The sequence below is a fragment of the Equus quagga genome, chromosome 2 (assembly GCF_021613505.1).
Source record: "Equus quagga isolate Etosha38 chromosome 2, UCLA_HA_Equagga_1.0, whole genome shotgun sequence".
NCBI classification, from domain to species: domain Eukaryota; kingdom Metazoa; phylum Chordata; class Mammalia; order Perissodactyla; family Equidae; genus Equus; species Equus quagga.
Genome location: NC_060268.1, coordinates 38,389,746 through 38,413,084, shown reverse-complemented (window position 1 = coordinate 38,413,084; position 23,339 = coordinate 38,389,746). Strand labels below are relative to the sequence as shown.

General features: G+C 40.1%; 1 protein-coding gene across 3 annotated transcripts in view; it reads left to right on the top strand.

Moving 5' to 3' along the window:
- INO80 (INO80 complex ATPase subunit) overlaps positions 1-23,339 on the top strand; it is a 126,984-nt gene that overhangs the window by 70,680 nt on the left and 32,965 nt on the right. For all 3 annotated transcript variants that reach the window (XM_046653906.1, XM_046653904.1, XM_046653905.1), the window contains exons 25-27: positions 10,756-10,896; positions 16,238-16,463; positions 20,722-20,849. In XM_046653906.1, coding sequence (XP_046509862.1) covers positions 10,756-10,896; positions 16,238-16,463; positions 20,722-20,849 — 495 coding nt within the window. The remainder of the gene's footprint in view (positions 1-10,755; positions 10,897-16,237; positions 16,464-20,721; positions 20,850-23,339) is intronic.

Below are 23,339 nucleotides of genomic sequence, written 5' to 3'. Positions count from 1 at the left end.
TCAAAACCACACTTCCAAATTTCGTAATCTACTCTGATCCTGCCAGTTTTCAGTTTTTTGAAAAAACATGATTGAAAAAAATGAGTCTTTCTTAAAAAAGATAACTCATCAAATATGGACAGGAGTGCTGAGACTTAAATGTAATAATTATCTTTTGTGCTGATGTTTGAATTTGTCACTTAGTTTTAAAAACAAGGTCTTGGTTTCTTTTTGTTGCTTTGTATGGGATAAATTCATCGTGTGTGCTTTGTGTCTTTCATTCCTGATGTGACTTGCTTGCTGTCATTGTCTACAAAAATACTTCTGGCGTTGTTAATACAGTTTACAAATCCTGTGAAAGACCTCTGCTTAAATAGGAATCCTACTACTATGGAATTAGAAAATTTTTTATTTTCAGAGAAAACAGACTTACAACTATTTTCAGCAAATGTCCTGAAAATATAACTCGAGAGGTATTTTCTGTAGTTCCTATGGTGAATTAGAAACTCAGGTAGAACAAGAAAAGTCTTGAAAGATTAGAAAAGGACCAACATATAAATGTGGGGTCCATTTTTAAAGCTTGAGGGTGTAGGAAGACAACTCGAAAGTGATAACCAGTACCCCTAACTAAGTTATTAGGGAGGTTTAAAAACATTTTTTCTTTTTTTTTCTTTTTTTTTTTTGAGAAAGAGTAGCCCTGAGCTAACATCTGCCACCAATCCTCCTCATTTTGCTGGGGAAGACTGGTCCTGAGTTAACATCCGTGCCCATCTTCCTCTACTTTATATGTGGGACGCCTGCCACAGCATGGCTTGCCAAGCAGTGCGTAGCTCTGCATCTGGGATCCAAACCAGTGAACTCAGGGACACCAAAGCAGAACATGTGAATTTAACCGCTGCGCCACCGTGCTGGCCCCTAAAAACATTTTTTTCTAACGAAATTAATTAGTAACTATTTGAACTCATGATTCTAAGCAGCTAACTTGATTCTGAAAAGATGACCATTTGTTTTCCTTTAGCAGATAAACAGGCCAGGTAGATTAGAGAGACAGGGAGAAGTAATAGGTATGATATGTTAAAAATTTTAAGCCTTTTTTCTTGTTGCCTTGACTGTCCTTCTAGAGATATTAACATGCATATAAGAAAGTGCACAAATAATAAGTGTACATACAGCTTGATAACTTCACAAAACACTACCAGAATTCTACTTCAGAAGCCCCTTCATGCCCACTTCCATTCACTGTTCCTCTGCAGTGCCCTCCCCACAAGAGTTACTGTAGGCAAATGTTTGGGTGGTTTCTAGCTTTTGTTATTACAAATAGTGCTGCTATGAACATTACACTCCTTTGGGTGAAAATTCATGTGCATTTTGTAGGGTGTATATCTAGTAGTCAAGTTACTGGGCCAAAGGGTATGCATATGGTCGTCATTAATAGATAATGCCAAACAATTTTCTAAAGCAATTGTGCCACTTTTCACTCCCATTAACAGTGTGCAAGAGGTTTTAGTTGCTTCATGTCCTTTCCAGAATGTGATGTTTCCTGTTCATTTTAGCCCTTCTGTGTGGTATCTCATTGTGGCTTTAAATTACATTTGCCTTATGAATAACGATATGAATAACCTTTTCTAATGCTTATTGGCCATTTGGATAACCTCCTTTATGAAATGCCTATTCAACACCTCTGCTTATTTTTCTATTAGGCTGTCTGTATTTTTCTTAGTGATTTGTAGTTCTTTATGTATTGCAGACATCTTTTACTCTGTAGCTTTGTTTTTCGCTCTCAGTGGTGTCTTTTGTTAAGTAGTTAACATTTTTTGTGTCCTGTTGAGTAAATATTTGCCTATACCAAGGTCGTGAAGATAATCTGTATCTTTCTTCAAAAAGTTTTTTTATTTACCTTTTGCCTTCAGATTTACACAAGGGATTCGGGTTTTTTGTCATTTTTTTTTGCATATAGATATCCATATCCACTTGACTCAACTCCATTTATTAAAGAGACCATCCTTACTGCACTGCAGCGTCACTTTTGTTGAACAGGTGCCTGCATATGTGTAGGTCTGTTTCTGGGCTCTGTTCTGTTCCATTAGTCCATTTGTCTGTCCTTGAGCCAGCACCACCCTATCTTAATAGCTATAGCTTCATAATAATTCTTGATAACTAGTAGCATAGTCCTCTACCTTTGTTTTCTTCAATATTGCCTTGACAGTTCTTGGGCCTTGGCATTTTCATGTAAATTTTTGAATCAGCTTATAAATCTTATTTTAAACTTCTTATCAGCAATATGAATAGTGTAGGCCAGTGGTCCCCAAATGTTTTTTGATTATGTCCCCGTTATTAAAACATTCTTAATCCATGTCACCAGTACCAATGTATTATTTCCTTTAAAATGATATACATATACTAACATATTAATGTTATTTATATTGTGAAATTTGCATTTGCTTTCTTTGGAGACCACTGATCTGGATGGTAAATTGAAGCCTAATCTAGTAAGGAATGGTGATAGAGGGGAGGACCCAATATTAGCTGGAGAAAGTACTCCCTTTTTTTTCACATATGCTTCACTCTTACGCTGTTTTCAGTTGTTTGATCTCAAGTGTCAGTGGGATTGGGTGAATGGGCACATTGATGTATGTCAGAACAGCTTATTGATTGAATGAATCTCCAGTGGCAAAATGTGGTCCTGCTTAATGGTTGAATGTTGTGTCTAATTCTCCTTTTTTCCTCTGGTCCAGGCTGCCTTCAGAATAGCCTCCTCCAAATGTCAGTCTACTCCTGCAGAGAGAAGGCACATGTAATTAATGTTTACAAACCTGTCATGCACCAGTGTCTACTCTGGGCAAGGTGTGTTAACGGTCATGGTCCCTGTTTTCTGGTTTGAAAAATCATTCATGCATATACAAACTTAAAAAGACTTTAAAAATAAAAGTGATTCAGGATAAGAGTTGAAAGAAGACATAACTAACTGTCAGATTAATGGTAGATGATTAGTGGTAAAGTTCAGAATGGGAGATCACTTTAGGTTGAAATGGGCAAAAAAGTCTTTACAGAAATGATATTGTTTAAGCTGGCTCTTGAGTGGTAGGTATCTAGATAGGAGGAAGGATATTCCAAGTTAAATATTTGAGGCAAAATAAAGGACAGCGTGAGAAAAGGGGCCAGAAAGGTAAGGTGTGGGAATCTTTGAATGCCAGTCTATTAGGGTTCAGATATTAAACCAGAAGTCTCAGCCCTTTTTTGGCTTACTTTCTTCAACAGATGCTAGTCCTGGGGGAATAAAGTTTTAGTGGCTACTGTCAAGCCATGGGAAGGAGTTATCTGGTAAATGGCTTCAGGAAGGCCACTAAATCACTCAGGTCATTACAGCACTCCAGTGGGGATCTCTGCCATTGGTATTTGATGAAGATTAATCTCAGAGTATGATATGAGGAAAGATTAGACACAGGGGTCCACGTTAAGGAGGATATTAAGCAAAAGTTCCAAGTATCAGGTACTGGGACCCAACAGAAATGGTTATAACCAAAAGGTTATAAAGAAAGGGTCAAGGGACTCTGATTGATTTGGATATGGTGAGCGTTGGCAGTGGAGCAATCATTTCCAAAACCCAGAATTCAAGAGAGGATTCAGAGGGAACGGCAAATTCGATAGCAAGTGTAAAGCAAACACTTAGGAATGAGATTAGGAACTCTTTGATGTTATGAGTGCAGGGAGAACAGAGAAGGCCCAGGTGCAAGGATTTACAGGGGAAAGATTCTGGTTAGGAAGTGGTAAGAGTGGGTAATGAAGTATGACAGTTACAAAGAAGAATAGGAACATATTTCAGGAGGGATAGTTGCATTTAAGTCACAGTTGAGTTTGTAAGAGAGAGGAGACTCGGCTTTGAAGACTGAAAAGGAAGAAGGCAACAAAGGGGGAAATTGAACATGCAAGAGAGATGATAGAGATGCGGAAAGTGGTTAACTGCTCTTTTTATATGGTAGAAACTCGGATGAATAGTGGTAGGAGCTCTGTAATTAACAGAAAGATCCTTGCCTACGACAAAGAATATTTTATAATGCCCGGAAAGACCAAAACTAAACTTAACATGAAAAAAAAGTGCTATTAAGCAGTTCTGTCATTTTTTTTCCTCTTCATTCTATTTTATCCTCCAAGTGAGAACATGATTTGGATGTTTGGAAATTTTATATAGTCCTTCTTGTCCTTGTAGCCTTGGTTATTTTAGGCACTTTACCTAAAATAAGGTTAAATAAGTGTTTGTTGAATGACTTAGTGAGTGTTGGTACATTGTATTAGTGTTAGTTTTCCCTTTCGAACTTTGCCTATTCTCATCTGAGGGAATGTCCTTCAGCCTAAAATTATAAGTATAATCTTATTCAGTATTTAAAACAGAATTTTGTGAAGAGTTTTAACTTGTCCATGGAGGTTGGGAAACGTGGGTGGGATTGGTAACTTGTTTGATTATTCCTTGATTTTATTGTACATCAGTTATTTTTGCCCTGCATTTGAGCTGAGAACTAGAGGCGTTTCTTGGAGTGAGGAATGCCAGCAGAAAGAAGCTAATGTTTAGAAATCTTAAGAGTAATTGCAGAAAGGGTCCATTGTGGATGTTAGCCCCTATAGTAGTTATCTATGCCCATATAACAAATTGCTCCAAAACTGAGCATGTTAAAACAATAAACATTTAATATCTCACAGTTTCTGTTGGTTAGGAATTTGGGAGCAGCTTAGGTAGGTGGTTCTGGCTCAGAAAATCAACTGGAGCCGTAGGATCTGCTTCCAGGTAATTTACTTACATGCCTGACAAGTCGGTGCTGGCTGTTGGCTGGAGGCCTCAGTTCTTTGCTGTGTGGACTTTTCCATGGGGCTGGCTGCTTGAGTGTCCTTATGGCATGGCAGCTGGCTTCCCCAGAGTGAGTTATTTAAGAGAGAGCGAGTAAAGAGGAGCCACGATGCCTTTTGTGACCTGGTTTTGGGAGTTGTTAAGTCTGGCCCACACTCAAGGGGAGGGGGAATTAGGGTCTACCTTTTGAAGTGAGAGTATCAGAATTTGTGGACATATCTTAAAATGACCACAGCCCCTTACTGTTGGGCTGATGCTTTTATGTTAGTTACTTGATTATAAAGTTTGTTTTGGTATTCCCTGTTGTGAGATCTTGGCTTAGGCTATAGATGGTTCTGACTGTGACACCATGAAAGTTCTTAAACTGGAAAGGATGTTGGTGTCTCTCCCTGCTCTCCATGTCACCCGTCTGTTCAGTTTTATTAGCCACAGCAAATGTCTGCTGGGGAAGATGTTAAATACAGTATAATATCTGGCTTTCAAATTCAACAGGAATTTGTTGCTTATAAGCCCTAACTCCTTGTGAGCAAATTTTTTTTTCATTGCAAGCTCTGTTCTATTCTATATCTTGCATTTTCATTTGATTTTCCAACTTAGTTCTGATTATGTAATTTTGATTATTCATAAACGTAATACTGAAGAGATGCTGTTTCTCCACCTCCTTGTTCTGCTTTCTTTTGTGGTACTAGGAAATGGAGCGGCCCTTTTTTAATAGCAACATAAACACAAATTTTATTTCAGAGTTTTAATGAAAGAATATCTGAATTGAATCCAGATTCCATGTTCAAAGTCAGTCTTAATAATGAAATTTGGGGTTATTCTTAAGTAGACAGACCTGAGAGAAGACACAGGGGAAAATGCTAACATTGGAAGTAAGTGTCAGGATTCTTTCTCTTGTACTATTCAAATAATAATTTCCAATAAAATTCCTTTGGAGCTACCAAAGTAGCTTTCAGTTAATTTTCCCATATTCAACTTTGTCCTCTTAATGCAGAAAATCCTTTATTCTGTTCTCTTCCGTGCCTTCATTTGTTTTATAAAGATGAGTAGGTATTATTCCAGCGCCTGTCTCCTAAATACAGCTTCCTATCATCAGATCAAGGTAAAAGACTTTGTTATTATTCCTCTGAGGAGACAGATAGTATGCGTTGACTTAGCTCCATGTTGCCATCTTGTTCTTGGTAAACTATCTCAGACCACGTGCTACCTGAGTCGTATTCAGCAATCTGACCCCATCCTCCCTTCTTCCTTTCCTCCATGGATGTGAGTGAATCTGGGCAGAGAGAAGCTCCGTTTGTTTCCCCCAATGTGCCTGTGAAACCCTTGTTCTCACCCTGCGGTAAATAGTAAATTTGAATTCTGTGTTAAGAGTTCAAGGAAGTATTATTCTTATAATACTGGCTTTGGGATGATACATAAACATGAAGGAACCAAGAACTAGGCTAAGGACACAGATCAGATGACACTTTGGGGTGTTTTGAACGAAGTTTAGGGCCTTTTAAAATCTCTTTCTTGATGTGGAATGTTGTCTCATATTTTCTTCTCTTGTGATGCTGGTAGAGCAAAAGCCACCATGGTTCCTTGTGTTCCACTTAATTTCACCATGCTCCATCTTGCTTTACTGGTGAGAATTTCAAGAAGGAATAGTATTTAGTTGAAAACTTTCATAAATTCGTTCTCACACACCTCCTTCCCCACCGTGGGCTCTGGCCAGAGCTCCTTTCTTGTACAGTTTTGCTAGTTAGAGTGCAGGTTTCACAGAGGAGTCTGTTTTTTTTTTTCAATCTTGTTTTGCTTAAAAGAATAGGGGCAAAGCCCAAAATCTCTAAGAAGTATATCATTTAGTCATCTTTTGGGGAGGCAGAACAGATTTTATACTATGTCCAGTTAAATGTCATGTTAAAAATGATGATTGGCAGACACAGAGTACCAGCATTGATTCTATATCCAGTCTCAGGCACAATGAAACTGTTGTCATGGTAATGGTCTACTTGGGCATCATATGTGTTGAAAGCTTTATATACTCTACAACTCTTAGTGAGCCAGCTAGCTTATAGAAATTGGAGGCATGTCAGATTTTGCGATTAAAAATACACAGAAGGATCTGAAGATAAAGAATTGTTTTGATGGCCTGCCTGGTGGCATAGTGGTTAAGTTTGTGCACTCTGCTTCAGTGGCCTGGGTTTGCAGGTTTGGATCCTGGGCATGGACCTAGCACCACTCATCAAGCCATATGGTGGCGACATCCCGCATAAAATAGAGAAGATTGGCACAGATGTTAGCTCAGTGACAATCTTCCTCAAACAAAAAGAGGAAGATTGACAACAGGTGTTAGTTCAAGGCCAATCTTCCTCACCAAAAACCAAAAAAAAGTTTTGAAAAGAGTAGTGTGTATTTAAGTTTTAAACGCTATTCTCAATTAAATGCTTGAGAGCTTTGACTAGCTATTGATGAAGAATCCCCCAAACAGGAAGTTTTCCAAAACTCTTTCGCTACATGTTAATTTGCAACTACAGTATCTGTATCTGTCATTATTTCCTGAGCTCATGAGAGCTGCCAGCATCCCTGTGAAAAGCTCTGGGAAGCCATTGTGTTCAGGGTTTTTCTGTATTTTATTTTCCCCCTTTTTGTTTGGTCACTTAAAATATCTGTGAAAATAGAATCCATGTGCCCTTGCAGTTGATCTGTAAACACTACGCCCTTTCATTTACAGTGAGACCTTTGCTGTGTATCTAAGTTTGATGTATTCTTTAAGAACAAAAGCTGGAAGTTAATTTCTAAGTAATTAAGACCTGATGTTAACATAAGTATTCTTTTTAATTTTAAACAAGACATAGCAAAGTTTGGTCTCTTGTTAAATGGATAAGTCTGTATCTGAGGGGGAACATCTGTGTGTTTTCTATGCTACACTGTGGCAAGAAGTGTGCAACTGTGCGGCCTATCATCTTGCCCTACTTATTTTCTCTTGAGATTTTTGTATGGTGCCAAAAGACTCTGTGCAAAAGCCTAACTTCACTGCTATGTGCATATTCTAGTGCTGGCAGCAAGACACACACAGCTGCCAGTGCCTACAGGGTAACAAGACGTTCAAGAGCATGAGGATGGGAAAACAGCATAGCAAAATCTTTGACTACATTATAACAAAGTCACATCTCCCATAGTGTGACATTCTGTTTTTCTTTCTAATTTGTTTTAGGCCAAAATAGACAAAAGAAGTTATGAACCTTCTTTTCTATTCCTACCCCGCCAAGCATCCTACTCAATAGTATTTAAGATGTCCTTTGTGTTTTGTGTTAAGCATTAAATTTTTCTCTATCTAGCAGTTCATGTCATTATATGAAGGAATGTGGGTGGTGTGGTACCAAGGACCACCTATACTAGGGAAGATTTAATGGAACAAATGTTAAGGGAAAATAATCTAGAAAAGAATAGATTGAGTAAAATATGCTGGCAGTAGTCAGGGTTTCTCAAAGGTAAGACTGTATGTTGAGCATTTTGAGCTAGTGAATTATTAATTTTTTTAATCCGGTATTAGAAAGCTACAAATCATCCTGACAAGTTACTCCCAGTGAGAATACCATCTTAACCAAGCTCACATAAGACAAGTGAACATGTTCTAATTTGGGAATGACCACCCTTGGAAATTGAATTATCTTTAGATTTTTTTCCCGAAAGGTATCACAAATAACATACTGTGTTAAAAGGATTCCCTACAGTGAATGTTGTATCCCTTTCTTATTAATAACTACAGTGTTGAAGAGAAAATAATTGAGGGGAATGTTCGTTTTTTTCATCCTTTACCTTTATACTCTAAGAATGAGGTAAGAAACAGACTTCTGTTGGATTTTGCCATTTGAGAATGCTTAAAATGAGAGTGACTTTAAGAGATCCCTGACAGAGATATTCTTTAGTTACAGCTCCTTAGAAATTAGTAAAGAATTCATAGGTCTTTAGGTCAGTTACTGCTGCTATCTCAGCCACCTGGGTGGCAGTGGACACCCGACTAGCAGCCCTGAACTGCTACTGTAGCTGGATGACAGGAGCAGTGATTGCTAAACTTGTGTCATCTCTTCTCTCCATTCCCCCTGGGAGGGACAAGAGGAACTCCTGCTGATAATCAGAAATACACTTTCAGGGGGCTGGCCCCGTGGTCGAGTGGTTAAGTTCGCGCGCTCCGCTGCAGGCGGCCCAGTGTTTCGTTGGTTCGAATCCTGGGCGCGGACATGGCACTGCTCATCAGACCACGCTGAGGCAGCGTCTCACATGCCGCAACTAGAAGGACCCACAACGAAGAATATACAACTATGTACCGGGGGGCTTTGGAGAGAAAAAGGAAAAAATAAAATCTTTAAAAAAAAAAAGGAAATACACTTTCAGAAAATAAGAATATTGGCTCATTTTTTTACCTTCATCTATGCATCAGCAATAGGATTCTTGTAGTAATGTTCCCAGGTGTTTGGTAGTCAGTATTAGAAGAACAGAGTGAGACCTAGTCTGATAATCTTCATAATGATCCTCACGCTAGGCATTCACATGATGATGGACATAAACATTGGAGAGGTGGATGAACTTCAAGGCAGATGCTAGCCAACATAAAGATGAGAACACTGATATTATTGAAAAACTCTATCAGAAGGTTAAAATTCTTTTCTGGGTAATGACAGGGACCTCATCAGCTAGAGAAAAGGGTCAAGCACATCAAAGCTTCATGGGCCCAGTGTTGTAATAAAGTGTCATAAAGACTGACATAGTATGATTTAAAACCACTGAAGATGGCCCAGCTCTGCTGGAAACAATTAGAGCCTTTCAGTTTGTTCATGACTGTTGTTTAGAAGATGCTTATTGGTTCGTGGAAGCAGACTATGATGCACATGTCCTACTAGACAACTTGAGATGGCTTATCTCAAACTATGATCCTGAAGAACCCATTTACTTCCGGAGAAGATATGTACCAAACAAGGAAAGCTTGAAGAGATTTGGTACTGGAAGCTTTTGGTACTTGAATTAGAACTATTATTCTCCTGCAGAGGGTCCTGATTGCTGTTCATCGTGCAGTTTGTTTTCTTGACCTTACAACAATATATAAATTTGACTACCTTGTGTATTATCTTCATCCGTGTAGTTATTAGGTTATCAACCTACCTTACTGGAGACACCAGTAAAACAAATCAGTGAAGTCATCAAGAATGAAGATCTGAAGATAAAATGTCTAACATTGCACTGCAGAAAGCACTGCATCTGCAATATAGAACACTGTGCTCCCACTGACCAACGCTTTATATGTGAACATTCCATACTTGAAAAAGTCTTTCATAAGAATGGCTGTAAACTAAATCTTTAACATTAGCTTTAAGTCTGTTAAAAATGTATTGGTACAGTAATATAAATGAAGAATTTATATTTTTTAAATGGTGGTCAGGTAGAGGAACTAAACAGATATTGTATTGATGTCACCAAAGTAAAACAGCTAAACTTGCTAGAACTACACTGCACTGTTAGTACACGTATGTGATGCTAAACAGATCTGCCTTAAAGAAAAAGAGGGAGTTATTGTTGGTCATTGTTTTTAACTCAAGATATGAGTTTGCATCCACAGTATAACAAATGAACCAAACTTCCCCCTACATAAACACATAATGTTTTGTCTAATGAAAGTTTTGCTGTGACTATAATTAACAGTATCTCCTCCAGAAAAAAGGTAGAATTAAGAATGGCACTTGTTTAAGGTACATTAATAAAACCACCTTTTGAAATTAGCATGGACCTTGATTGTGTTATACATTTGATTCTAAATAGTGGTTAATTGTTTATTAGAATTAATAATATTCACTAGGAAGAATGTCTTTAAGTCAAATGTTTAATATGTGGTATGTTTTCCGTTTTGCTTACATCAAACATAATTGTCAGTGGCACTAATTTGCATTTTTGTTTTGTAGTCTCTGGTTTTCAGCAGCCACTGTAAAGCAGTGAGTGGCTACTCAGACCAGGTCATCCATCAGCGGAGATCAGCTACCTCCTCACTTCGTTGCTGCCTGCTCACTGAGCTGCCGTCTTTTTTGTGTGTGGCCAGTCCACGAGTAAGTGCCACAAGAGGGAAGACACAAAATATATGGTATTTGAAGAAATAAACCAATTTTCATGGGATCCATTCCTTCAACAGACTGTCTTAAGTTGTTTGGACCTTGAGAAACACATAAATCCTCAGTATTAAGAAGGAGCATCCATGGTCCTGGCTTTCCCAAGACAACACTTCTCACTTTGAATTGTGTTGGTTTTGAGAATAGTTGTATAGTAGATAGGAGTGGCTATTTTCACTAACCGCATCTCTGCTGTGTGGTTCCTCTTATTTAGTCAGGAGCTCTAAACTGCCGTGGGAACAAACCATCTGTCAGGTAAATTATCACCCAGCAGCAGGGTCAGAGACAGAATATTTGAAAAGGAGAGAGAGCCATTTGTCACCTGCATTGAGGTTTTTGAGAGTTTTCAGAGGAGGGGGCCAGATTGAGAGGGAGATTTGGTCTGGCCTTATCATCTCAGTACGGTCTCCCAATAACAAAAGGAAACTTTACACTCCAGCATGAAGAAACTTCTTAGTCTGGTGTTCGCTCCCTCTCCTCAGCAGCCCTGCCTGGACTGCAGTTCACAAGTGTGTTCCCTCTGAAAAGTGACTGTTGCACCGTATTTGCCATTCAGCAGTTGTAGTCTTATTTGCAGATTGGGGGTAGTTTGGATTGTGGTTTCAACTTTGATTAGCTGTTAGGTCCTTCCCAGTACCTGCTATAAAGAGGGTAACAAAACAGGGCGCTCCGGTGATTGCCGACAGCATCGCTGCAAAGGCTTGCCTTGGCACAGTGTGGTAGTTACTTTGCTTGCATCTTCCATTCTCTTTCCTGTCCTTACTGATCGAGGCCAGACATGGAGAAGTATATGAAGGGAGAGTGACAGAGCAGAGAGGTAGCCAGACTCCATGGCTAGAGCAAAGAGCAAGTTTTTGTCTTCCCAGCTTGTCGTTTCCTTTTGCTCTAAGGGGCACCTTTCAGTTAGCCAGGAGACTAACTGGCTGATGTTTCTTAGCTTTCTGTGTTTTTATGTTGTTTTCTCCACTCATTCTAGCAAGTCTACTGTTTTCACAGTTCTATTCAAAGAAGGTGGAGCCTTTGGAATCTTCCTTAGTGATATTTTTCTACCATTATTTTTTCAGCTTGCATTCTGACTTCATAAAGTTATCAAAGGTCAGAATCTGACAGGGATTCCAAAGAAAGATGATGAATAGAAATGAGGTGATAGTGCTGAGTCCCACTGACTCTTGCCTGCCTAGATTTCTTTCTGTTGGTCCTGTGCTACATGAACTTGATTCCCTTGTCCCTGTCAACTTTGATTTATATTGGCTATCCGGAAAGTATTCGGATCTTGTGTGTATCTAGTTCTTCCAAAGCAGTCTTGGTCTTTGAAGCTTAAGTTGATGCAGGGAAATGCGCTTTTCTTAGGGAACATCTAAAGCCAAGTCCTTCTATAGAAGGCAACCTTCAGGTTTCATAGTTACATGGTTTGTTTCCTTCTCACCTAGTCTCATGTGTACACCAAGGCTTAATAAGAGGAAATGTAGATTTCTGAGAGGGATGTCAAGATATTTTTACTTCCCATATTCCAAGTGTTTTATAGATCCAATAAAAAGTGAACTACCTTGGACTGTAATTGCTTTTATGGACATAAAAATTCTTCATTTGTACCACTCAGAGCTCTGTAGCCAGCATCTCTGAAGAACAACCCCCTCTCCCAATATACTCACACATGCATACCCCAACTGTACTAGTTGAGTATTGTTTTTTGAGGAGCCTGAAGGCTAAACTATCATGCCTGGTTCTGCTGTTTCTCTAAAGAACAATAAATAGTAGCTTGAAGAAGACTATAATAGTGTGAAGGTATGGTGGCGGACAGGAAGCAAGAGAAAGCTTTTATTATTTGGCTGAAGGGATCCTCCTCAGCATCCTCCTTTCCTACTCAGCCAGTCTCCTCCATTTGTTTGTAGAGTTTCTTCACGTAGCATGTGTTAAACCTGAAAGTGGGGGTAGTTTACACCATTGTCATAAGGACTGGAAGGAGGGTTTTTTTTGTTTTGTTTTTAAAGATTTTATTTTTCCTTTTTCTCTCCAAAGCCCCCTGGTACACAGTTGTATATTTTTAGTTGTTGGTTCTTCTAGTTGTGGCATGTGGGACGCCGCCTCAGCGTGGCTTGATGAGCGGTCCATGTTCATGCCCAGGATCCGAACTGGTGAAACCCTGGACTGAAGCGCAGCATGCAAACTTAACCACTCGGCCATGGGGCCAGCCCCAGGAAGAAGGATTTTAAACATGTCTGAATATTTTGTACACACATACACAAATTCTTACCTTTCAGATCAGGCCTGGGGTGTAAATAAGGTAACATTGCATGAGATACCTTAATTATCTTATATTTATTTCTAACCCATCTGTGGTGGGGAGTTACTGGTTTCCTTTGAAGCCTCGACCCTGGCCTTGAGTTAAGACAAATTAATTTCCCTGGCACGTGCTATGAAAACTTTAGGGTCAGTTCAGGAAGAACTGTGCCACTAAGGAATTGGAGCTGTTTTCTCATTAGCTGAGGAAATAATTCTGCAGGGTTAAGAAACTTTTAAGACCCCAGGAATTCATCTTACCAAAAAATGGCAGCGCTTGGAGCGGTCACGCTTCCTAGAGCTGGAGCAGGAATATACATGTCCTCAGGAAGGACGCGCTGAATGCTTGAAGAGGCAGCCCCTGAAGCTACTATAGTTTAGGAAGTTAATCAAGCAAAAAAACAGGGGTTAGCTCATGTGGGACTAAAAGGAGTATGCATTTCCATTTGTGGGGAGGGAAGAATGGTTCATGCTTCATCTCCCCCTGCTTCTGAGCAATCAGGAAGGCCACTTGTGGTTAGCAGAATGGGTAGAGGCTGTCTAGGATAGAGCTGACTTGGAAAGCACGATTTAAGTAGAAATGGACTTGTTTGCCTCCTTTTGAACTTCATGAGTTCACTGCTTACGTACTTAGAACATAGCATTCTATGATTCTGCATATATTTTTATCCAGGGCTCCTGCCAAAGAAACTTATCAAAACATTAAAAAATATTTCACTAAGAACTGTGCCTTGCAGACCTCCTAGTTTTCAGTCCTGAACTTGGAAGGATATCAGCAAAATGAAATTAGAAATAGGTGAAAGTTTATAACTGGAAAAGGTTGTTTTGTTCTTAAACTGTAAGAGTACCTAGAAATGAGTCCCAGGCAGGAAAAAAACTCCTCTCTCTGTCCCTGTTCTCCCCCTGTTCTTTCATGCTGAGTTTCTAGCTTTTGATTTCTCATCTTGAGAATATGAGCTCAAACTCTTTATATATAATTCCAATATAAGTTCTGCTTTTCTACAAAATAAAGAAAAATAAACATCAAAGCAGTTATCTTTGAGTGTAAAATTGGTCAGTATGAGTCTCTCATTAGAAAAGACTGAATATGCTTTACTCATCCAAGAGTGCACATGCTGTTTGAGATACATAGAACTGGTCATACGTCTGTAGTCCGGACTACTGCTGCTTAAACCATTTTTATGGACGTATAACTGCTATTGATTATGAGGTTCTGGGACTCTACCCAAGATGGTGGACGTCTGCTCTAGTCCAGTATCTGCTGGGCTGCTGCCAGGGTAAGCCATAGCAGGGAGGGACCCAATTTTTATCCATTTGCTTTGTATTTTGGTCTTTATTTGCCTATGCTCAACTTTCAGTGGGAAAAAATGAATAACTTGGAAGCAAGAGATCAAATTCCTTTTGGTGTGAGTAAAGGTGACAGGAGATTACCAAAACTTGCTCCTAGTGCTGTCTAGGTAATCTGATTTATGTGAGACCCTAACTGGGTTTTGGAGCTCCAGGGACCCAGCTTTCTGTGACCCTTTGTAGTTTGACCTCTGGACCATAGATGGCACTGCTCGCTAACAAACTTAGTTCAGCTTCATCTGCAAGCCAGAGTTATGTGTTCTGTGGTTATTGGTAAATGATGCCCTTTCTCTGGTTTTGGTATCCTCTAGTCTCCAGCAGAGGCACCTGCAGACCATAGTCAGCTCACTGACTGTTTATGTACCCCAAGACAGTATTTCTCAAGGCTCGGCTTGGGATGCTGGGGTGCTTGTTAAAAACCTAGAACTATTGGCTAGAACCCTTAGACCTTCTGGATCAAAATCTGCACTTTAGATAAGCTCCCAAGATGGTTCTTATGCATAACAAAACTTGACAACCATTGCCCTAAAGATTGATGAGCATGAAAATAGAAAAGTTAATAGCAAGATAGAGAGATTTTCCTGACTGTCTAACTTCTGAGAAGTAATAGAAACAATAGAACTGCCTAACTAGGTACAGCCAGTGTTTTATGTTCTGATTTCTCCCATACCTCTGCTCTTGCTCCTTATACCTAATTTCTTCCCATCTCGTGGTCTAGCTCCAAGGTTCTTGGGAGCAGTTTACTGCTTATAATTTATTCCTTTAGCATTTTTATCAACGTGGGCTCGCAGATAATCACAGCCTCCAAATTTTAACAAAAGGTAACCTCAGGCTCCTTATTCGATGATTTTACAGCTATCTAAATAGACAGCTGCTTGTTAGACTGGGAATAGACTCAGATCACTAAAGATGGATAAAGCGTATGCTTCTAAATTGGCAGGAGCCTTCTATTCCATTGGGGGGCAGCCTTTGAGTGTCGTTACACCTTATGGTGAGATAAGAATTTGTGTATAGCTTCTACCCTAGCCAAGAAATGAATCTACTACTCTCTGGCAATTGCTTTCTCTCTACACCAACCCGTTTATGACCTCAAGGAAACATTCTCTTAGCTTCCATTAGGTTTGTCATTCAGCAACCTGGTCAGGGAAGAGGAGAAAGAAGTATTGATAAACTTGGGAGCTTTGCAGCAAAGACATTAAAGATAGCTTCAAATGCACCAGACCAATACTTCTTAGTTCTTTAATGATGACTAACTAGCTCCAGCTCCTTTTTCTGGCCTTATCATCCTGTGTATGGCTAGTAGAACTTTGCCAAAGCACTATAGCCATGAGAGGAAGTGGCAAAGTGATAGTGTGTGTATATATATACATCTGTGATAGAATTATTCCTGACCTGGTATCCCAGTTTATCTGCAAACTCCAGCACTCTTTGGATCTTTAGTTTGTTGCAGGTTCATATTACTAGAGGTTGGCCTTTTACCTGGGGAAGGTATTAAGTCAGTTATTAGGGACAGCTTAGTTTGTCAGAAAACAGAAGTTAAAAGCAGTAGTCTAAGGATTATCCACATTAGTCTCATCTCAAAGTTGAAGTTCCCAAAAGGCTCAGTGGGTATGGAAATGTGAAAGAGCCATCTCGTGTGAATCTTTCACTACAGGTCACCGCAGTGCCATTGGATTCTTACTGCAATGACCGAAGTGCAGAATATGAGAGGCGAGTGCTGAAGGAAGGAGGGAGTCTGGCAGCCAAGCAGTGTTTGTTGAATGGGGCCCCTGAACTGGCAGCAGACTGGCTAAATCGACGATCCCAGTTCTTCCCAGAGCCAGCTGGAGGATTGTGGAGCATCAGGCCTCAGAACGGCTGGTCTTTCATCAGGATTCCAGGTGAGTCCTCCCTTCTTGTGGAATATGTTCCCAGCTTTGGCAAGGGGAGAACCAGGGAGATAGTCCATGTGGTGGTTTCAGATATTTGGAAGTCAACGTTCTTGGGGTTTCTTTTTCCTCTTTTGCCCATAGTAACTTATAAGTAAGAATACTTAAGTAATTTGTGACTTGAATAGAAAGAGAAGTGTTTTTTAGATTTGTGCTTAAATACTCTCCTTTGACAAGCTTACAGCTGAAAAAGGAATGCCATTCTTTAAAAAAACAAGGCAGGGTGAGTTAGAAATAAACTTGGTAGGAAAGGCTCCAGGTCGAGTGAGTACAGTTGTGCTATTGCCAGTGGAATGAATGAGATTGTCGTCACTCACAGAAAGCCTAGTTTAAGTAGCATAAACAGTGTTCTACACGAAGCACTAGAGATCTGCATGATAACCAGAAGAAAAACAGTGTGTTTTGTGCCAAAATGCTAGCAGATTCCCAGACCTCCTAGGGTCAAGGTCGAGGTTGAAAGGAAATTAGGTTTTCATCTTTGCTTTGGTGAGACTTCTTTTTAAGGAAACAGAACACAGGGTTCATAGGCTCATGTTCTTTACTTACACCTGGTGGCAAACTGGAGTGGTAGCTCAGAGCTACTGTGTTAGTTTTGGTTGTGCACATTCTCTGGTACTTTGATTGTATTTATCTCATTGGCCTGTAATGTAAGTGAACTAGGGCTAAGCATTCAAAAGAGAGAATCTGCTATTTCTAAGAGATAACTGGATTCCAAGGTCTAAGGCCTGGTTTTTCCATTTAACGTTAACTTTGTCAGATGTCAAGGGACTTCGGGTCAGCCTTTTAGTGACTTTGGGGCTGATTTGAACTGAAAGATGCTGTTTGGGTATATGAGAGCAATATTGTATATGTCCTCATAGCTGACTGAGAACACATGGAAGCAGTGGGTGAAGGTATATTGTTGGAAAACAAGGGAAAAGCCCACGTGTAAAGCAAGCCTGAATGTAGTGGGAATAGAGGAATAGAAGCCAGCAGGTGTGGAAACCACAGAATCCCAGGCAGAAGATGAGCACAGTTTTGAAAGAAGCAAGACAACACCTTATTTCTTCTTTCCCACTTCTTCATTCTGGCTCCTAAGTTCCCAGTCCGGGAGTAGAAGGCTTATTGCTGGCGCTGTGGGAATCTCTTGTGGCTTTTCCTGTTCTTTGAAAGAAAAATGGACCTTGTTTAAATAGCAGGAAGTGTCTGAGTTCTTTTTGCATCGATAAAAAGCACCAGCCTCACTGGCTGTTTACTGTGAGAACTAACCAGCTCCTCACTGACCCCATTGTGCTCTGTAGACTGGCTGGGGCTGGGCAGTGAGGGGGAGAGTTGAGGGGGGGTGATCACTGGAACCTGTATTTTATCTCTCTTTCCTTTATACTTTTACATTTTCTGTTTCCCCAGGAAGGGTTGGTTCCTTTATATTCCTTGAGAGACTGACCAGAATCTCCTAGATTTTACACCTTGAATGTGTCTCCATGTTTCACTAGGAGAAGGATGTAAAATCTCTTCAAAAGCCTTTTCTCCTTGGAAAAAGGAGATAATATTTCATCTGTTACCCTAATTTTACTGCCATTCATTTTGTCTCTGAGCAGGATCTTACTACACTGTGGTCAGTAAGAACTAGTATCTGAGTGAAAATACTATAAGATTGTACTGTAGGGTTGTAGGAAAGATTGCAAGAAACTAGGGTAGGTCTGTTCATTTCAGCATTTTTTGAGCTCCTGTTTTAAAGAAGGGGCTGGGCATGGGTTTGACTTGGCAGAATCAGCCTGATTTCTAGGGAATTATGCTCTTCTTGGCTCTATGCCCTGCTTAGCAACAGGTGGTGCTCTTGTCCGATGCAATTTCGGTAGCTCGCAAAAAATTGGGTAAGAGATACCGGGCTCAGAAGACATCAGTGTGTACGGAGAAGGAAACTTGTTTTTTCTGCGTCTCTCTCTAAGGACAAATACTGGAGGCTGACTTGCCCTGTCTAGCATGCTCACCACCGAAGCAGAAATATTGTTCATTGCTTAAGTGCTTTAAGGCTATTGTTGAAGTGCCTTTCTTCATAGTCCTTTTTCTTCAGGACAAGAAATCCAGTCCATCCACTTCCACTTCCCCCACCTACACAACAACAAGCTAACAACAGCTGCCACTTCTTGCTTCTTTTAGACACATCAGAGTTCTGTCCTCCTAACTGTATGCACATCTTCATCTCTGAGCTTTCTGAATCCTAGCATCACTGCATTCTGTTAGCAAAGAAGAGTAGGATGTGGGAAGCAGGAATGTGTGAAAACCATTGAACCATGATTTTGAGATGAATTGAAGCTTCTTAAAATTCAGATACAAGACAGATTTGTGTATGCTTAAATATTTGTGTTGAGGGAGTATATGTGAATGGAGAGAGAAGAGAACAGGCTGCAGAAATCTGATGAGCTTATTAGCTTGCCCACTCTCACTCAATGACTGAAAAATATATGGGCTGCTTTTTTTCCACCTTCCTGTGCTTTTAATAAGAAAAGAAAGAAACTTACTGTCTAAAGCTGATTGGTAGCTCTGTGGGGACTGTTTAGGAGCTATCAAAATCAAGGGATGCCAGGGAATATAATTACAAGAGACGCATAATTGTGACAAGAAGAAAACCTTGAAGTTGTTATGGAAGTGCTGCTGCCTAGTCAGACTTGGAACTTATACAGGCATCCTTGTCTGGGGCCAGGGAGAGGGCTTAGCCACCGGTCCTGTCCCAGCTGCAGTCATTGATTGTGCTGGTGAGGAGACCAACAAAAAGAAGGGCATTTCAGTAATGTAAACAGGACCAAACAAAGAGGCTGAACAAAGGTGTGTGCCACAGCATCAGGGAGGGGTGGTGGAGGGAGAGAGCTGGCCTGGCAGCGTTCCGAAGGTGGGAAAAGGCAGGCTGCAGTGCAGAGGAGTAAACATCCAGGACCTGTGGCTTTGTAGCAAAAACAGAGTGGCTGATGATTTGTTATGGTGCTGTCAGCACATCCGTTCTTGTTTGGTTTATACAATAATTGTGCACTTGGCAAATACTGGCGAGAACAGAGAAATGACTGTTGAGAACTCTTGGAGTGCTCTCGACACCCAGCCTCTGCAGTTCTGAGGGAAAACCATGGGTTCAAACCCAGAAACTAAGGATACACAGTATATTTTTCTTCACAGTTTCTTGTTTACTCTCAGTGGTTAGTTCTCTATGTAGTATCTCTAGCCTTTTTCTCCATCTTTGTGGCCCACAGCCACTTCCATATATACTCTTAAATCTCCCAGCCCCTTAAGCCTCATCTCTTCCCCTCTTAATAGCAGCAATTGTTCAGGGTGTGTTTATGGACCAGTCTGCAAACAGGAAACTCTACTTCCTGAAATGTGATGGGAGTTGAATGATACTGAATGGATAAGATGAAAATTTGTGAGTTAAGTGTTCTTTAAAGATCTCTGACTGAAATACGTTTTTTTTTTTTTTTAATAGGAAGAGGAAGGAGAAAGCACAAGTTAGTGAGTGAAAGCAGCTTCCATTTCACAGAAACCTAAAGTCAGTCTTTCTGAAAAGCTGAAGAAGCCCTAGTGTCTTTATTGAATTATAGCTTTGGATAGTGACATTTACCAGCCAGACTATTTGAAATCACTCAGGAGAGGGAGTTCTGGTTTTAAAAAAGGCAAGAGAGGGGGTATGTTTATTTGCATTTCTTGGTGTTTAAGTGTCTCCAGGAACAGGCAAGGGCAGCCCTTGTTTCTCCACATTCTTGTGCTTTCAGAAGGTAAACCATTTAGCCACAGCAGTAGCAGAAGCACATATCTAGAGCTAGGGTGAGCAAAGGGAAAAACAGATTTCTCAGGTCATTTGCAGTAGATATGACATGGACATCACTCTTAGACTCATGGATGTCACTCAGATGCATGGACATCACTCTTGGATGTTCACTGTAGCTGCTATCCCCTGAGTAAGGGTGAGGAGCCAGGGAAGCTTTCAGGTGCCATAGCAGCAGACGTCTGGTTGGGAACTGTTAGTTGGGAGGGAACTTACACCTCCCTCTTTCAAGATACTTCTTCCCCGAGCACTAATGGATCATGACTGAACAGTGCTTTGCATTCTTTAGAGTACTTTCCTGCTCTCATGATGACAAGCATCCTGGTTGTAGTAATTTTGGCTGCATACAGCTTTGCAGTGAGTGATTTTGCTGCTTCAATTAAATACAGTTTCCCCCTCCCCCCCTTTTCTTCTCCCTAGGCAAAGAGAGCCTCATCACTGACAGTGGAAAGCTGTATGCCCTTGATGTCCTGCTGACTCGACTCAAGTCTCAAGGACATAGGGTCCTTATCTACTCTCAGATGACCAGGATGATAGACCTGCTGGAGGTAGGAGAAGGAACCTTTGGTACCTAGGACACCTTGACATTGCACTTGCAGGAATCACATGTCTATGACTAATGTCAGTCCTGCTTAATGGGAACCCAAAACTCATCTTTGTGATTTTACTGTCTGTAAAAGAAGGAGAAGCAGCTCCTAGCAGATGTGAGAGTATGCAAAGGACTTCTGCCTTCTTCTCTGTACCAGTGAAATAGAACAAACACCCCTTACTCCCTTCCTTCACGGGAGAAGGAATTTCCTAATTTTAAAGTAGATCAGAGCCGAGGAATTTCTTGAAAAGTCCTCTGAAATTCTGTACGGAAAATAAGATTTGGGGTTAGTTCTCTATGTAAAAAACTAGAAAGTTGTAAAAAACTACTAGTTGTGAATAAAAAAATCTTAAAAAAAAAGGGGGGATGCTGGCCCCGTGGCCAAGTGTGGGCTGCAGGCGGCCCAGTGTTTCGTTGGTTCAGATCCTGGGCGCTCATCAAACCACGCTGAGGCGGCATCCCACATGCCACAACTAGAAGGACCCACAACGAAGAATATACAACTATGTACTGGGGGGGTTTGGGGAGAAAAAGGAAAAAATAAAAAAACCTTTAAAAACAAAAACTGCTAGTTGTAAAAAACTACTCGACCTGAGTTAATGTAGTGGTTCTCAACTTGACTACATATTGCAATTTCCTGGGAGAGCTTTAACAAATACTGGTATCTGGTCCTGTCCCCAGAGGTTCATATTTAATAATAAGTTTGGAATGAGGCCTAAGCATCAGGATATTTAAAAGCTCCAAAGGTGATTCTAATATGCAACCAGAGTTGACAACCACTGGGTTATGGTGAAAACTACAGCTGTGTCTTACTGTGCAAGGCAGCTTTTGTTTCTTTAGTTACTTTGTTGATGTTCTTTCTGCTTTCTTGTTGTTCAGGTAGTGGCTTATTACTTGAGGGAGAGGAAGTCATGGGCACAGGAACAGGAGAGTGAAAGTGAGGACAAATAATAACAAACCACTAGACGAAGTCCTTGGTGTAAGAAAGTTGGAAAACCACAGCTTAAGAGGCTAAGACACCTGGATGTCAGTAGTGTATAAATATCCTCATGTTATTCTGTGGGGTTTATGTATCTAAGGCTTCATATTCTAACACTGCTACTCCAGGGGATAGTTGATAATAAGTGGAAATTAGACCATAATTATCCCTCTCTAGGAGTAAACGAGTAGGGATCGTATCAGTACAAAAGGAATGAAGAGTAGAAAAGAGGGAGGAATTTTTAGGTTCTTTGGAAGCCAAGGCTGGCTTGCTGAATTTTGCAATGGGTTTATCTGAATTTGATGGCAGGCTCTTAATAATCTGGCAACTTCTTTTAGCAAGAGACATAACGAATGTTATTCGAGTTCAACTTAATCACTAAATTTCACATTTAATACAGTGTTTAACCCCTTAAATGCTGTCAACAGGCCAAAGTTTCTGGTTTGTATTATGAGTAGATCACCTCTTTCTAAGTGATGGAAGGATGCTTATAAGTGACTGTAAGTCACTGTAACAGAGAAGTGATTAAGCCATTGTGTTTGCTGTAAATCTTGACTATGTTAAAGGTCCTAACAGCAGTAATCCAAAATAAAGGGACTACCTGCATCTTTAATGTTCTGTTCAAACCAAGTGATGCCAACAGCCAAAATAATGTGAGTAACTTTCTTTCAGTGGGGCTCTTTTTAAAGTGCCTTTTCCTAGTCCTGAAGAGTCAGGGAAGTATAGATAAAGTAGTGATCCTATGCTGCTAAGAATTATAGAAAAAGCAATATGCTAAGGACTTTGTAAGGGAGGTGATGATCTTTCTTTCTCAAGGTTGTATCAATATATTATAGAGTCCTAAAAGTTGATCATATTAAAGAAAAGTTCTAAGGTAAGTGAGTGAACCACCAGAAAGTAAGCCAGCTCTGACAGATGAAGGTGAGTGTGGCTGGTTTGATGCAGTCTGACATTTTAGTCCCTCATTCTGTATATTGCAGATTTCTAGGTACTCATAAACATTACTAAAATAAGTAATTCAAAGTATGATCATGAGTTTCAGGATGAGTGCCTGTAAACCCTACCCGCCAGGGTCACTTCCTTCTCTCAGTAATCCAGCAGGTTTTTTGGAGCCGTGTGGGATGTGGACTTTGTGGGTAGGCTTTGCAAACAAGGCAGCTTGAGAACCTTCTCTGAATGTAGTTGCATCTCTCTCTGGGGAATTCTAAATTAGGGAATAGCAAATTCAAAGCCTGAATTTCACAACTGCTCACATTCCTTAGCCATATGTATAACATGCATCTAGGGTGCTGAAGCCAGAAAATGTTGCAAAAGCCAGAAAATGTTGCAACTGTTTGCTTGTTTTACTGAAAAACTAAAATGAAACTATTGTCTGGTTTTCTTAATACTGTACTATTCTTTTTCCTTCAACATTAAATTTCCTAAAAGTTCATCTCTTTTTTTGTTCTCTTTGTGTTTTTTTTGTTTTTT